The sequence below is a fragment of the Tachyglossus aculeatus genome, chromosome 12, assembly GCF_015852505.1.
Source record: "Tachyglossus aculeatus isolate mTacAcu1 chromosome 12, mTacAcu1.pri, whole genome shotgun sequence".
In the NCBI taxonomy this organism is placed as follows: Eukaryota; Metazoa; Chordata; class Mammalia; order Monotremata; family Tachyglossidae; genus Tachyglossus; species Tachyglossus aculeatus.
Genome location: NC_052077.1, coordinates 13288143 through 13302148, shown reverse-complemented (window position 1 = coordinate 13302148; position 14006 = coordinate 13288143). Strand labels below are relative to the sequence as shown.

Below are 14006 nucleotides of genomic sequence, written 5' to 3'. Positions count from 1 at the left end.
TTCCTCGTCAATCTTGCAGTTTCCTACGTGGCCCTTCCCAGTTAGCTTCCCTGGACCACCGAGCACATTGCCATCAATCTCCTGGTCAGACCTGTTCTTCTCCCATTTCCTACTGTGGGAAAAGCCTGCTTGCACCTGTCGGCTTCAGCATCGGATTGTCCTCGGGTCGCATCGGTCACACAGTGGGGCTCCGTCACTACCCGTGAGGGAAGGTCTGTGGTAGGGAATGTGGAGATCCACTGGCCAGCTCTGGCACCCCGGTGGGGGCCAAATGGTGGAAGCAGGACAACTTATGTTCAGCCCCTGTCCACAGACAGACCACAGAGTGGAACTTCTAGGAGCTGGAGAAAGGGAAGCAGCAGGATAGAGGAGGGATGGAGATAGTTTTGGCCATCCAGAAAGGCTGAGAGACACTATGAGCACACGGAGGGTTCCTTCCCTTGGCCCCTCCAGACAGTCTCCCCATGGGCTTCCAATCTAATTTACAGAAGCATCTGATTTGGGTTTGGAAACATGAGTTTAGGTCTTGCTGCAGGGCCTGTTTCTCAGTTGTATTGGCTAGAGTCATTTGAATCTGCTATGCTGAGCCTCTCAGAGTAAGACAATTAGATTAAACGAACCCTCCAAGAGTCATGTACAGTCAGGCTTCACTGAGCCCCCTACAGCCCTGCAGTTTTAGGACAAAATACCTCCCAGGGCCAAGTCAAATCTAGCCTCCTAGAATCACACAAGCCTCGCTATACTCAGAGCCATACACATTTCGAGGACAAAAATCTCTGAGCCTCCCAGAGCCACACAGAGTCTAACTACACTGAGTCTCCAGGCTCTTTGACAAGGACAGGTAGTGTGCTTTCTCCCTCCATGAGAGCTATGCTGGGGAGTGTGAGGACAAACAGAACTCTCATGTTTCACTGTGGACAAGGAGAACTCCAGGCTGGAGTCATTCATTTGTTCATTCAATCAAATTTATTGAATGCTTACTGTGTGCAGAGCATTATACTAAGCGCTTGGGAGAGTGCAATACAACTATAAACAGGCACATTCCCTGTCCACAATGAACTTACAGTCTAGAGGGGAGGAAACAGACATTAATGTAAGTAAATCACAGACATGCCTGGGGCCTTCCCTAGGTGCTCATCAGATTGGAGAGGGGGGTGAATTTTCCTCTCCCCATCTTGCTTCCCACCAGACAGGGTCAGGCCTTTTTTTTTTTTTTAAATAGTATTTGCTAAGCACTGACTGTGTCCCAGACACTGTAGTAAGGCCTGGGGTATATTCAAAATAATCAAGTTAGACACAAGTCCCTATCCCACTAGGACTCACATTCTTAATCTCCATTTTGCAGATGAGGTAACTGAGACCCAAGGAAGTTGGGTGACTTGCTCAAGGTCACACCACGGACAAGTGGCAGAGCAGGGATTAGAACCTAGGTCTTCCAACTTCTAGGCCCGTGCTCTTTCCACTTGACCATGCTGCTCCTCTTATTCCTTCTCCCAGGTCAACTTGGACCAGTCCCTGGGCTCCCAGGAGCCCAGCTGGGAGAGGACTCTTTTGGCTGGTATTCCAGCCCAGAAACCCAGAAGGGATGATGCCTGCAGCCTGGTGACAAAATATCCTAGTTGCCTGGGGCACTTACTAGTCAGAATGACCCCATAGCCCAGAGAGACGCCTCAGAGACCATGGGCCCTTGTTTCTGTAGCACTGACAGATTTTCCCTAAGGGGAATTATTGTGTTCTGTAAGATGCTTTTTAAGGGTAGAAACTGCTTCTGGCTGTGGATATCCCGTGTGCTGGGTAATGAAGACACAAACCCATATAATATCGTGGATTACAAGTCTCGGCCCCAGAATCCCTTTCACAAATGGACATCGGCACTACAAACACTCTCAAGGAAACTGTACCAGCAGCACCCTGGAATTGATCCTACTCCTGGTGTGACAGGATGGGATTCCGTCTGCTAAAAATGGTGAGATGCTAATTTGAATCTCCCTTGGTAGGGAACATCCACAGAACATTCATGTCACGAAGAAACAAAGAATCAATATTAATTTGAATGAAACGGTGTACCAAGGGCACCCGTTGCTGCTGTGATGTGATTTGGATGAACAGCCGATTAGCATTAGAGAGGAGAAAATGAACGCTTTTTGGTTTCTCTCTCAAGTTACTAGTTTTTCCATTGGTTCACTGGGTTGATGAGGTCACTCTACAATGATAAGCCCTGGCCACAAGCCTATGGGCAATGGCGGAAATCCAGCCAGATGGATTCCATCCAGAACTGATGAGGAAATATTCGTGGAGAAGGGTTTCTGGCTGTTGTAACTAGCTCTGTTTGAGTTTTGGACCACATTCCTGACCAAATATGAGGGCCCAGACTAAGCCCTTTATTGCTTCTATCCAACTTCTCCACAGCATCATGTATGAACTTGGTTATATGCCCCTTAACCACTTGGATAGTCATCCAAGCCCCACAGAACTTATGTAAAAATTCTTATACTCTATGGTTTCTTTCATTCGTAAACTTTTTATAATGTCCTTTTAGATAGTAAGCTCATAGTGGGCAGGGAATGTGTCGGTTATATTGTAATATCGTGCCCTCCCAAGAGCTTAGTACATTACTCTGCACTTAGAAAGTGCCCAATAAATATGATTAACTGACCGACTGCTTCCTCCTGGTAGACTGTAAGCTCCATATGGCAGCAGCATAGTGTAATGGATAGAGCATAGGCCTGGGAGTAAGAAGGTCATGAGTTCTAATCCCGGTTCCACCACATCCTCTGTGTGACCTTGGGCAAGTCACTTTCCTTCTCTGTGCCTCAGTTACCTCATCTGTAAAATGGGGATTGAGACTGTGAGCCCCATAGGGGACAGTCTTTTAGACTGTGAGCCCACTGTTGGGTAGGGACTGTCTCTATGTGATGCTAATTTGTACTTCCCAAGCACTTAGTACAGTGCTCTGCACATAGTAAGCGCTCAATAAATACGATTGATTGATTGATTGATTGACAGGGTCCATGTCTAACCCGATTTGCTATCCCTTTCTAGACCGTGAGCCCGTTGTTGGGTAGGTATTTTCTCTATTTGTTGCTGAATTGTACTTTCCAAGCGCTTAGTACAGTGCTCTGCACACAGTAAGTGCTCAATAAATACAATTGAATGAATGAATACCCACTCTGTTGTAATGTACTTTCCCAAGTGCTTAGTACAATGCTCTGCACACAGTACACTCAATAAATATGATTGAATGAATGAATACCAACTGTTGTATAGTACTTTCCCAAGTGCTTAGTACAGTGCTTTGCACACAGTAAGAACTCAATAAATACCACTGAATGACTAACTGAGTTTCTCATCTTGCTTGACAGAGGATTTCCTTGCTGTTGGCTTCCCTTCCCCTGCTCCCACCTCATCTTATGAGTGAGAGAGGGAAACCTCCACTTGATCTGACTGGGCTCTTGGCAACTGTAGCTGACTTGCTGGGAAGAAATGGCAGAGCCTCTGATGTTCCTAATAATAATAATAATGATGGCATTTATTAAGCACTTACTATGTGCAAAGCACTGTTCTAAGCACTGAGGATTACAAGGTGATCAGGTTGTCCCATGAGAGGCTCACAGTCTTCATCCCCATTTTACAGATGAGGTAACTGAGGCCCAGAGAAGTTAAGTGACTTGCCCAAAGTCACACAGCTGACAACTGGTGGAGCTGAGATTTGAACCCATGACCTCTGAGTCCAAAGCCTGGGCTCTTTCCACTGAGCCACGCTGCTTCTCATAAAACAGGGCAACTGGGGAATCAACAGACGATGATAACAATTAAAACAATAAACACAACTATTATCATCAATAATAATAATAATATTTGTTAAGTGCTTACTATGTGTCAAGCACTGTACTTAGTGCTGGGTTAGATACCAGATAATCAGGTCCCACCTGAGGCTCACAGAAACAAGGAGGGAAAATAGGTGTTCAATCCCTTTTAACAGATGAGGTAAGCGAGGCACTGAGATGTGAAGTGACTTGTCCGAGGCTTCACAGCAGGCAAGTGGCAGATCTGGGATTAGAACTCAGGCCTCTTGCCTCCTACAGCCTTACATTTTTCAGTTAGGTTACGCCGCTTCTCACCTGTTGGGATTATGCTGACAAGAAATGAACCTTGGGCATCACAACATTTCTGGGAAATATCTGACCTGATGCTATCAGAAAGCCCAGAAAGTCCTTCTGAAATAGCTGGCTAAACGAAGCAGCAACCCACAACCACCTCCCCTCTGTTCAGCGTTCCAACTGGGAAAAATTGAGGAAGAATTGGAACTTTTTGAGAGAGATAAGGCTCAGATTCCCCTTACCAGCACCGTGACCACACGAAGGACGACTCCACGCATGTTATTCTCCAGTTTTACATCTGTCAGTGACCCATTCAGCCCCGTGACAGGATTCCAGCAGCCAAGCTGAAAGATAAAATTGCACCGATCACCTTTCTGCCTGGAGAACCTACACAGTATCCACCCCACAGACCTCTCAGGGGTTGTCTCAGGCCCCCAGGGGACAGGCAGGCTCATGGGAGGGTTTTCTTTGTAAGCACAAATAAAGTCATCATGAAAATCATGCCCCACTCTTAAATACCAGCTCGCTAGTGAGTGACAGGACCCTCAGCGCAGTGCGTGAGGAAGCTCATTGAGGACTTCAGACCTAATGAGGAACCTTTCAAACATGAAACAGTTAGAAACACAACCACTAAATGAAGTTCTGGGGAAGTACTAATTGGGAAAACAATCGCTCGCATAATTGCAGCAAAACATCTGTTCTGGTATTTTTAATTTTTTTCTCATGGTATAAACAGTACAGTGCTCTGCACATAGTAAGCACTCAATACCACTGATTGATTTGCTGAGCACTTATCATGAGCTTGGCACTGTGCTAAGTGCTGGGGTACATATAGGATAATCAGGTAAGACACAGTCCACGTCCCATATGGGACTCACAATATTAATCTCCATTTTACAGATGAGGTAACTGAGGTGCAGAAAAGTTAAATGACTTGTCTCAGTTCACACAGAGGACAAGTGGAGGAGTCAGGATTAGAACCCAGGTCCTTCTGACTTCCAGTTCATTGCTCTATCCATTAAGCCATGCTGCTTATCTTTTCTTGGATGACTCTGATAAAAGAGTGACAATAACTCTGAATAAACTTACCCTGCCCACTCTTAAAAAAAAATCTGAAAACTGAAGGAGAGAAGCCCTTCTTCCAGAGGCAAAGCCCATCTGTCTGGGATAACTGGGGAAGGAGGGCTTTGGTTTGGTATCAAGCCTGCCTTTCTTGCCTAGGTGATATCAGTCCTTGGGAGAACTGGGGCCGAGCACTCTTCCTGGAGCAATCCCTGTGTTTTAATCTCTGGAATGCCTCTGCCCTCCGGCGCTGCAGAGCCTGCTGCAGTGATAGCCAAATCTGGGAACTCATCGCCTCAGAACCAATGCCTATAAATCTCTCCGAGAGCGGAATGGATGGCTCTCCCCTCAGCATCAGGGAGCGAGGAAGAAGTGATGTGACTGGAATAAGCAGCAGCCCCTTTTTGTATCAGGCTGCCAAGAGAGAATCCTGTTGCCTGTCTCGGGAAACAATGCCATTTTGCTAGTGGGTTCCAGGGCTGCGTACCGACAATCTGGAAGCCAAATTTCCATTTCCACAGAGTTGGTTTATAAGCCCCCACTGTAGCCTTTTGCAGAGTCTGATTTGATCAGCAGAACCATTCCCAGGCCCGTTTAACATTTGCACAGCCACGCAAGGATCCTGGAGATGTATTTTCTGATATTGCACTGTAGTTCCTAGTGCCAAAGTACCAAAATCACTGCCATGCCACCTTAACTCACAGTCTAAGTGGGAGGGAGAACAGGTATTTATACCCATTTTACAGATGAGGAAACTGAGGCAAAGAGAAGTCAAGTGACTTGCCCACAGTCACATAGCAGGTAGGAAGTGGAGGAGCGATTAGAAACTAGGTGTCTTGACTCCTGGGCCCATTTCTCTTCCTATTAGGTCACACTGCTCTCAGTCAGTTTGTGTTGGGAAGGAGAGGTGATGTCATCCCTTGGGGGTAAATAAGCCAGACAGAAGAGAGTGCAGGCCTGTGTTTTCTTTATTAAAATATTATAGAAAATGTTGCTAATTGTTAGGCTCAGCTGTAAAAGCACATTAAATTCATTCAATGACATGTCATTCTTAGTTACATAAAAGGGTCTAATTAGAACTTAGATCCAATTAGCAAATCTAAATGTGTTGAAAGTCTAATTACAAAAGTTATTGTATTGCTCTCGCCAAATTTATAATCTTAGGAAGTTTCTGAAGAGTCTTTGTTCGCCTCTGGGGTCAGCTGAAGTCCATCTTTAATTATGCTCATTAATGTGCACTTTTTTCTACAATTATCTTTTCAGTGGAATTCATTTCAACCACAAACAATGCTGGTGAAATAAGTTATCTGAAGGTTTTGGGAGGATCTCATTTTCCAATTTTCAATTGAATTTTTTCAATCGCGCTCATTTGGCTCTAAATTTAATGACTGTCTTATGTGATGCCATCGTGTTCTTGATGAATACGCAGAAGCAAGCAAAGTGAACAGGAAGCTGATTTTTGTCTCGGCGTGAATGAGAATGCTAAACTCCTTATCAAACTGCCCAAGAAAACCCCATTACACAGGGGCCTTTTGATGCCATAAAGGGCAAAATACTTCCTTGGAACTATGAGAGGGTTTCAACTGCTGAGCTTATTTATTCTGCATTTTGTTTCAGGGATGTGACTTGGGCCAACAACTTCTTAAATAGACTGAGATTTTATCATTGCTTTTCTTCAATCATCAATTAATCAATCAATTGTATTTATTGAGCACTAACTGTCTGCAGAGCATGGTGCTAAACATTTGGGAAAGTACAATATAACAGAGTTGGGAGACTTTCCCTGCTCTCAACGAGCTTACAGTCTAGTGATGTCTGTGTAGACACAGAATGAAAATGAACGTTCAGTGCTTTATGAAAAACATTAAGCACCTTAATGTGATTTTGGCTGGGGCTGAATTTGAACTGCATTTGGATATTTGGAGGAATATTTTGACTGGATACATCTGTTTTCATCCCCTCCGGGTTCAAAGGATAATTTAAAGTGCTTCACAATTCAGATGGAAATGATGCAGCTTTATTGCTTGGACACATTCTTAAATGCCATTGCCTGGCCCGACTGGAAGGTTTTGGACTCTAAATGCACCATTTTTTCGGTGTTTGATTCGCAGAAGCTTTGTGAGTCATTTGGCGGAAAGTTCAGGAGGCCAAGAAGCAAATTCCAAAATAAAAGGCACTCCATAAGAGGCCAAAGCAAAAGTGGAGCAAAGGAAAACACTTCCGTTCTCACAGTGTGAGATGGAGCCACTCTTGGGGAAAGACTTTTCAATCCCTCCCATTCCCAGGGACAGGATTTCACCTTCACTTGTGCTATCTTTGAATTCATAGGACAGCTCTGAATATTTCATGCCATAAGCAGGTTGCTGGTGCCATTAATAATAATAATGATGATGATAATAATAACAATAATTATAGTATTTGTTGAGTGCTTACTATGTGCCAAGCACTGTTTGAAAAGCTGGGGTAGACACAAGGTAATCCAACTGGACACAGTCCCTGTCCCACCTGGGGCTCACTGTCTTAAACCCCATTTTATAGATGGGTAACTGAGGTACAGAGAAGTGAAGTGGCTTGCCGAAGGTCGCCCATCAGACATGACATCAGACAGAGAAGCAGCATAGCTCAGTGGAAAGAGCCCGGGCTTGGGAGCCAGAGGTCATGGGTTCTAATCCCAGCTCTGCCACTTGCCAGCTGTGTGATTTTGGGCAAGTCACTTCATTTCTCTGGGCCTCCGTTTCCTGATCTGTAAAATGGGGATTAAGACTGTGAGACCCACGTGGGACAACCTGATAACCTTGTATCCTCCCCCAGCACTTAGAATAGTGCTTCGCACATAGTAAGTGCTTAACAAATGCCATCATCATCATCATCATGTGACAGAGCCAGCATTAGAACCCATGTCTACTGGTATGGTTGTTCAGCTAATCAGTATCTTTATTTTGCTGTTAGCACTCTTCACCACACAGAGATTCCCCCCTGCCATTCTTGTGGAGGGTGGGGACTTTGAGACTCACTCTCTTCAGAGCCTGTACTGACCTGAGCAAGCAAGGCCTGGATGACTTGCCCTTCCCTATGAGCGGCAGGTACCCCGAGGTGACCTCCCTGTCTCCCTCTTCCCTGGTGGTGCAAGCATTTGGTGGCCAAGACCAAGCCAGCTCTCAGTGGCCCCAGGGTAGGGAGAAAAGGAGCTTAAAGAGCAGAACATCCAGTAACTGCTCGATTGCTCTACGTTATTTTCCCTGTTCCCAGGCCCGGTATGACTCGGAGCAGAGTTTAAGGAGCTGACCTACCATCATGCTGCAATATCGGGCACTTAATCTCTCCTTCCTTCATCTCTGAGCCTCAGACAGGGCTGAGAAATGGCAGCATTCCTGGGGTGGCCCAGCCTGGGAATTTCATTTGTGGTCAGTTTGGGCCTTTGTTTGTGGGAAAACCAGGAATATGGGTTATCTGACCATCACCCTCCTTTCCTCCCTGGGGTGAGTGGAGAGGGAAGATTTCCCAGAAATGGTCAAATGGACAGCTAAGCCTCCCCTCCCCAAGTCCAGGGCTCCAAATGCTGAAGACAGGAACAGTTTCCCCCATTAACCCTTGGAATGTGGACTCCACTTCCCAACCAAGGGGAGAGATAGCTGGAACTCCCAAAGGTGACTCAGGCTTCCTCAACTGCTGGGCCTCAATGGTCTTTCAGTCAGGAGCTGTTCCGGCCTTCCTACAGTTGTTTGTTCCGCTCAAAATCTCTACCTTCAAGTGGCCCTGGCTCTTCTACTTAATGTCGCTCCCTAGGCCAACTTTGGACGTAATCAGATCAGAAGGATTTGGACCTAAATGCACTGACTTTCCTTATAAAACTTGGCAGAGGCAGCTGTGAGGAAATGAGAGGTGAATCTACCATTGAGGCAGCTGGGACCACTGCCCCACATTACTAGCAGTTATTGGGCCCCCTGGGAAGGGGAAAGCAAGACTCTCCTTTTATGAAAAATCTAATTAGGACTCCACTGTATCCTCTAATCATCATCCCATCTGTCTGCTGCTGAACTCCTTGAATGAGTTCACTGTCTTCACTTTCTTTCCATCAACTCTCTTTTTGAACCCCTAAAAGGGTTTTCTTTCCCTTGGCTCCACTGAAGAGCCATGTCTAAGGTCACCAATGGTCTCCGCCTTTCCAAGTCTAAGGGTTCTCCTCTCCCCTAATCGTCCTTGTCCTCTAGGTCTAAACTGATCTAAACTTTCCAAACTGTTGACCGCCCTCCAAGATATACTATTTCACGGATTCACTTGGTTTTCCTCATCTTTCTGGACCACGCTTTCTTAGTCTCTTTCTTGGGCTTCTCTTTCACCTCTTATCCCCTAAGTCTGGGTGTTTCCGTCATTAGAATGTGATCTCTTTGAAGTCAGAGATTATGTTTTTTGGCATCTTTTACTCTCCCAAGCCCATATGGCTTTCTGCACACCATAAGCTCTGAGTACACCTGTCACATTGCCACTCACCCCAGAACAGCACTCTACACACTGCAGATATTCAGTAAAGTGTTTTGCAAAGAGTAGGTGATCAGTACATGTGATTGATTGATTGCTGGATTGTGCCTGCCAAGCCTTGGAGCCACTGAAAAGACAGCAGCAAAGGCCAACCCTCTATCCTCCTTGAAACAGACCACAGGGTTGAAGGGCCCAGAGCAAGAGGGCTCACTACTACTACTAGTAATAACAATAATAATAATAATAACAATAATTATGGGTATTTGTTAAGAGTTTACTAGGTGCCAAGTACTGTTAAGTACTAGGGTAGATACAGGGTAATCAGGTTGTCCCAGATGGGGCTCACACTTTTAATTCCCATTTTACAGATGAGGTAACTGAGGCACAGAGAAGTTAAGTGACTTGCTCAAGGTCACACAGCAGACAAGCAACTGAGCCGGTATTCATTCAATCATTCATTCAATCATACTTATTGAGCGCTTACTGTGTGCAGACCACTGTACTAAGCGCTTGAGCACTGTACTAATTAGAACCCACGCCCTCTGACTCCCAAGCCCACACTTTATCCACTAAGCCACTCTGCTTCTCAGCCTTGGCCCCAGGCCAGAGTTCCACACTAAATCCAGGGTTTTCTTAAAGATTAAGTTTATAGCTTCAAGTGGCTTTACAAGTTGGAAACTGCTCTTCTCTGACCGGCTGGAGGTTTCTCTCCAGCAAGCCATAAGGAGAATGCCCATTCTGTTGCAAGTTTGGTCTCCTGGCACCCTCCTCCCCAGTGCCCAGCCCTGCCAAGGCAGACAGGTGGGGCCACTGGAGCCAGTCAGCTTGATAACGGGCACAATGAGAGTCAATATCCCTCACGTTGTGGTGTCTGCTGATAACGAACAGTGGATTCAAGAGCAGGGACCAATTCCATTTCCTTTCAATTGCAGCATATTGATTTTCTGCAGGATTTTCTGTTTAGTGGATGAAGCTGTTTAGGAATCTTTTTTTCAAAAAAATGTTTAATGCTTTAATTATTTCCTTCATTGGAGATTCGGCAATAACAATCCCGTAGTGTCAATTTCCATCAATACGGGCATGGTGTGTTCAACAAACAGGCTGGAGAATTAGCAGGAGGGTGGTCGGTCTTCTCCCCCCGCACCCCACACACACTTCCGTGTTCTCTCTCAAGAGACTATTTGCTTCTTCTTGTAGTTTGGCTGTTTTTCCTGCAGGTTTCTATCTGTCATTGGCCAGAAACTCTGAGGGGTAACATTTCATTCTGGCTTTGCATGGCTGTTTCTCGGGCCGTATTATGAAGTAAAGGAGAGCCAGGCGGTTCAAGTTTAATTTTACGCTGAATAGTTTGTGGGCTTGAATAACATTATTCAAGAGGGTGGCTAACTGAACGCCGGATACAATTTGCTATATTTCTTCATATGCACTCCTAGCAACCACAGAAGGCTAAAGTTCTTGAATATCTAATAGTGATATCCAGGCCAGTGTCCTCTACGGAGGGGCTCTTCACTTGAAGCCACTGGCCACTGACCCAAATAGGCTAGGATAGGCCAGGTCAGGAGTAAAGGCAAAGTTGACTGACCAAGGCCCATAGGAAATTTGGAAGTGGGAGCATTTTATCTACTGGATGCTTAAAGCTTTCATGGGTTAGTTAGTGAATTTAGCAAGCTCCTTACCTAGTGCTGGGGTAATTGCAAGAAAATCAATTAACACACAATCCCTGCCCCACAAGAGGCTCAAAATCTAAGTTGGGAAGGGTAGACACCTAGCGCAATAAGAATAAATAACAAGGAACAATTAGAGCAAGATGAAATCCACCAATCCAAAGTATCAATGAAAATAGGTATCTATTATTTGCTAATAATAATACTAATAATAATTTTTAGGTGCTTACCATGTGCCCAGCACCATACTAGGCCCTAGGGTAGATACAATGAAGTCAAACTGCATATAGTGCCTGTCTCACATGAGGGTTATAGTCTAAATAGGAGGGAGAAAAGGTAATGAATGCCAAAGGTAATGGATACTCATTTTATAAATTAAGAAATCATGGCACTGAGAAGTTAAGTGACTCAGCAAAGGTCACACAGTTGGCAAGTGAAAGAACCAGTATTAGAAGCCAAGCCCACTGAGTCCTGGGCCCATGCTTCTTCCACTAGGTCACGTTGCTTCACAAACCTGGGTTCTAATCTCAGCTCTGCCACTTCTGAGCTCTGAGATCCTGGATAAGTCCTAGGATAAGTCTCTAGGATCCCTGGATGAGATCCTAGAGAAGCAGTGTGGCTCAGTGGAAAGACTCAGTGGAAAGCCAAGATCCGCCCTTTCCTCTCCATCCAAACCGCTACCCTGCTAATTCAAGTTCTCATCCTATCCCGTCTGGACTACTGCACTAGCCTTCTCTCTGATCTCCCATCCTCGTGTCTCTCTCCACTTCAATCCATACTTCATGCTGCTGCCCGGATTATCTTTGTCCAGAAACGCTCTGGACATATTACTCCCCTCCTCAAAAACCTCCAATGGCTACCGATCAATCTGCGCATCAGGCAGAAACTCCTCACCCTGGGCTTCAAGGCTCTCCATCACCTTGCCCCCTCCTACCTCACCTCCCTTCTCTCCTTCTACTGCCCAGCCCACACCCTCTGCTCCTCCACCACTAATCTCCTCACTGTACCTCGCTCTCGCCTGTCCCGCCATCGACCCCCGGCCCACGTCATCCCCCGGGCCTGGAATGCCCTCCCTCTGCCCATCCGCCAAGCTAGCTCTCTTCCTCCCTTCAAGGCCCAGCTGAGAGCTCACCTCCTCCAGGAGGCCTTCCCACACTGAGCCCCTTCTTTCCTCTCACCCTCGTCCCCCTCTCCATCCCCCCGTCTTACCTCCTTCCCTTCCCCACAGCACCTGTATATATGTATATATGGTTGTACATATTTATTACTCTATTTATTTATTTATTTATTTATTTTACTTGTACATTTCTATCCTACTTATTTTATTTTGTTGGTATGTTTGGTTCTGTTCTCTGTCTCCCCCTTTTAGACTGTGAGCCCACTGTTGGGTAGGGACTGTCTCTATGTGATGCCAATTTGTACTTCCCAAGCGCTTAGTACAGTGCTCTGCACATAGTATGCGCTCAATAAATACGATTGATTGATTGATTGATTGATTGACTACAGGCTTTGGAGTAAGAGATCACGGGTTCAAATCCCAGCTCTGCCAATTGTCAGCTGGGTGACTTTGGGCAAGTCACTTCACTTCTCTGGGCCTCAGTTACCTCATCTGTAAAATGGGGATGAAGACTGTGAGCCCCCCGTGGGACAACCTGATCACCTTGTAACCTCCCCAGCGCTTAGAACAGTGCTTTGCACATAGTAAGCGCTTAACAAATGCCATAATTATTATTATTATTACAGTGCTTGGCAACTAGTACGTGCTTAACAAATATCACAGTTACCATTTATTATAATACTGAGGGGTTCATCACTCATCAATACACACCAGGATATCATGGAGAACATGGAATAGGAAGATTCTCCCACCTCCTGTCCCTGAAAGGGTTCTTGATGGGGAAAGGGCAAGGAATTCGCAGCAACAGCAGCAACTGTCAGCAGGATCTAGGGGGAGAGGAGGAAAGTCCGCTTCTTTGGCTAGAATGAGAATGGCTCACACCTTGTCAATGAACCCAAAGCTACTGCCAATTCCTTCATTCAGTTGTATTTACCGAACACTAACTGAATTTACAGCTCAATAATAATGGGATCAAAGAGTGAAAAAAATGGGATTGAACCCAAGTAATTAGACCACCAAATCAGAAGTAGAAAATGCTGCTGCTGACAACGATAATAATGATGATAATGTTTATGATAATAATAATAATTGTGGGGTTTGTTTCAATTGTATTTATTGAGCACTTATTGTGATCAAGGCACTGTACTAAGGGCTTAAGTGCTTACTATGTGCTAAGTGCTGGGATAGATATGATAAATCAGCTTGGATACAGTCCCTGTCCCATGTGAGGCTCAAGGTCTAGGTAGGAGGGAGGATAGATTTTTCCATCCCCATTTTACAGATCAGGAAACTGAGGCACAAAATGACTTGCCCAAGGTCACACAGCAGGCACATGGCAGAGCCGGGATTAGAACCCAGGTCCTCTATAAATAATAATAATAGCATTTATCAAGCACTTACTATGTGCAAAGCACTGTTCTAAGTGCTGGGGAGGTTCCCTCTAGATCCCAGGGATGTCCTCTTCCCACTAGGCCACATTGCTTCTCAGGCCAGCACAATAATAATAATAATAGTAATAATAATGGCATTTATTAGGCGCTTACTACGTGCAAAGTACTGTTCTAAGTGCTGGGGAGGTTACAA

General features: G+C 45.4%; 1 protein-coding gene across 2 annotated transcripts in view; it reads right to left on the bottom strand.

The window, feature by feature from the left end:
• Positions 1-14006, bottom strand: part of GRID2 (glutamate ionotropic receptor delta type subunit 2) — a 924709-nt gene that overhangs the window by 188244 nt on the left and 722459 nt on the right. For both annotated transcript variants that reach the window (XM_038755327.1, XM_038755326.1), the window contains exon 9: positions 4343-4444. In XM_038755327.1, the coding sequence (XP_038611255.1) occupies positions 4343-4444 (102 nt within the window). The remainder of the gene's footprint in view (positions 1-4342; positions 4445-14006) is intronic.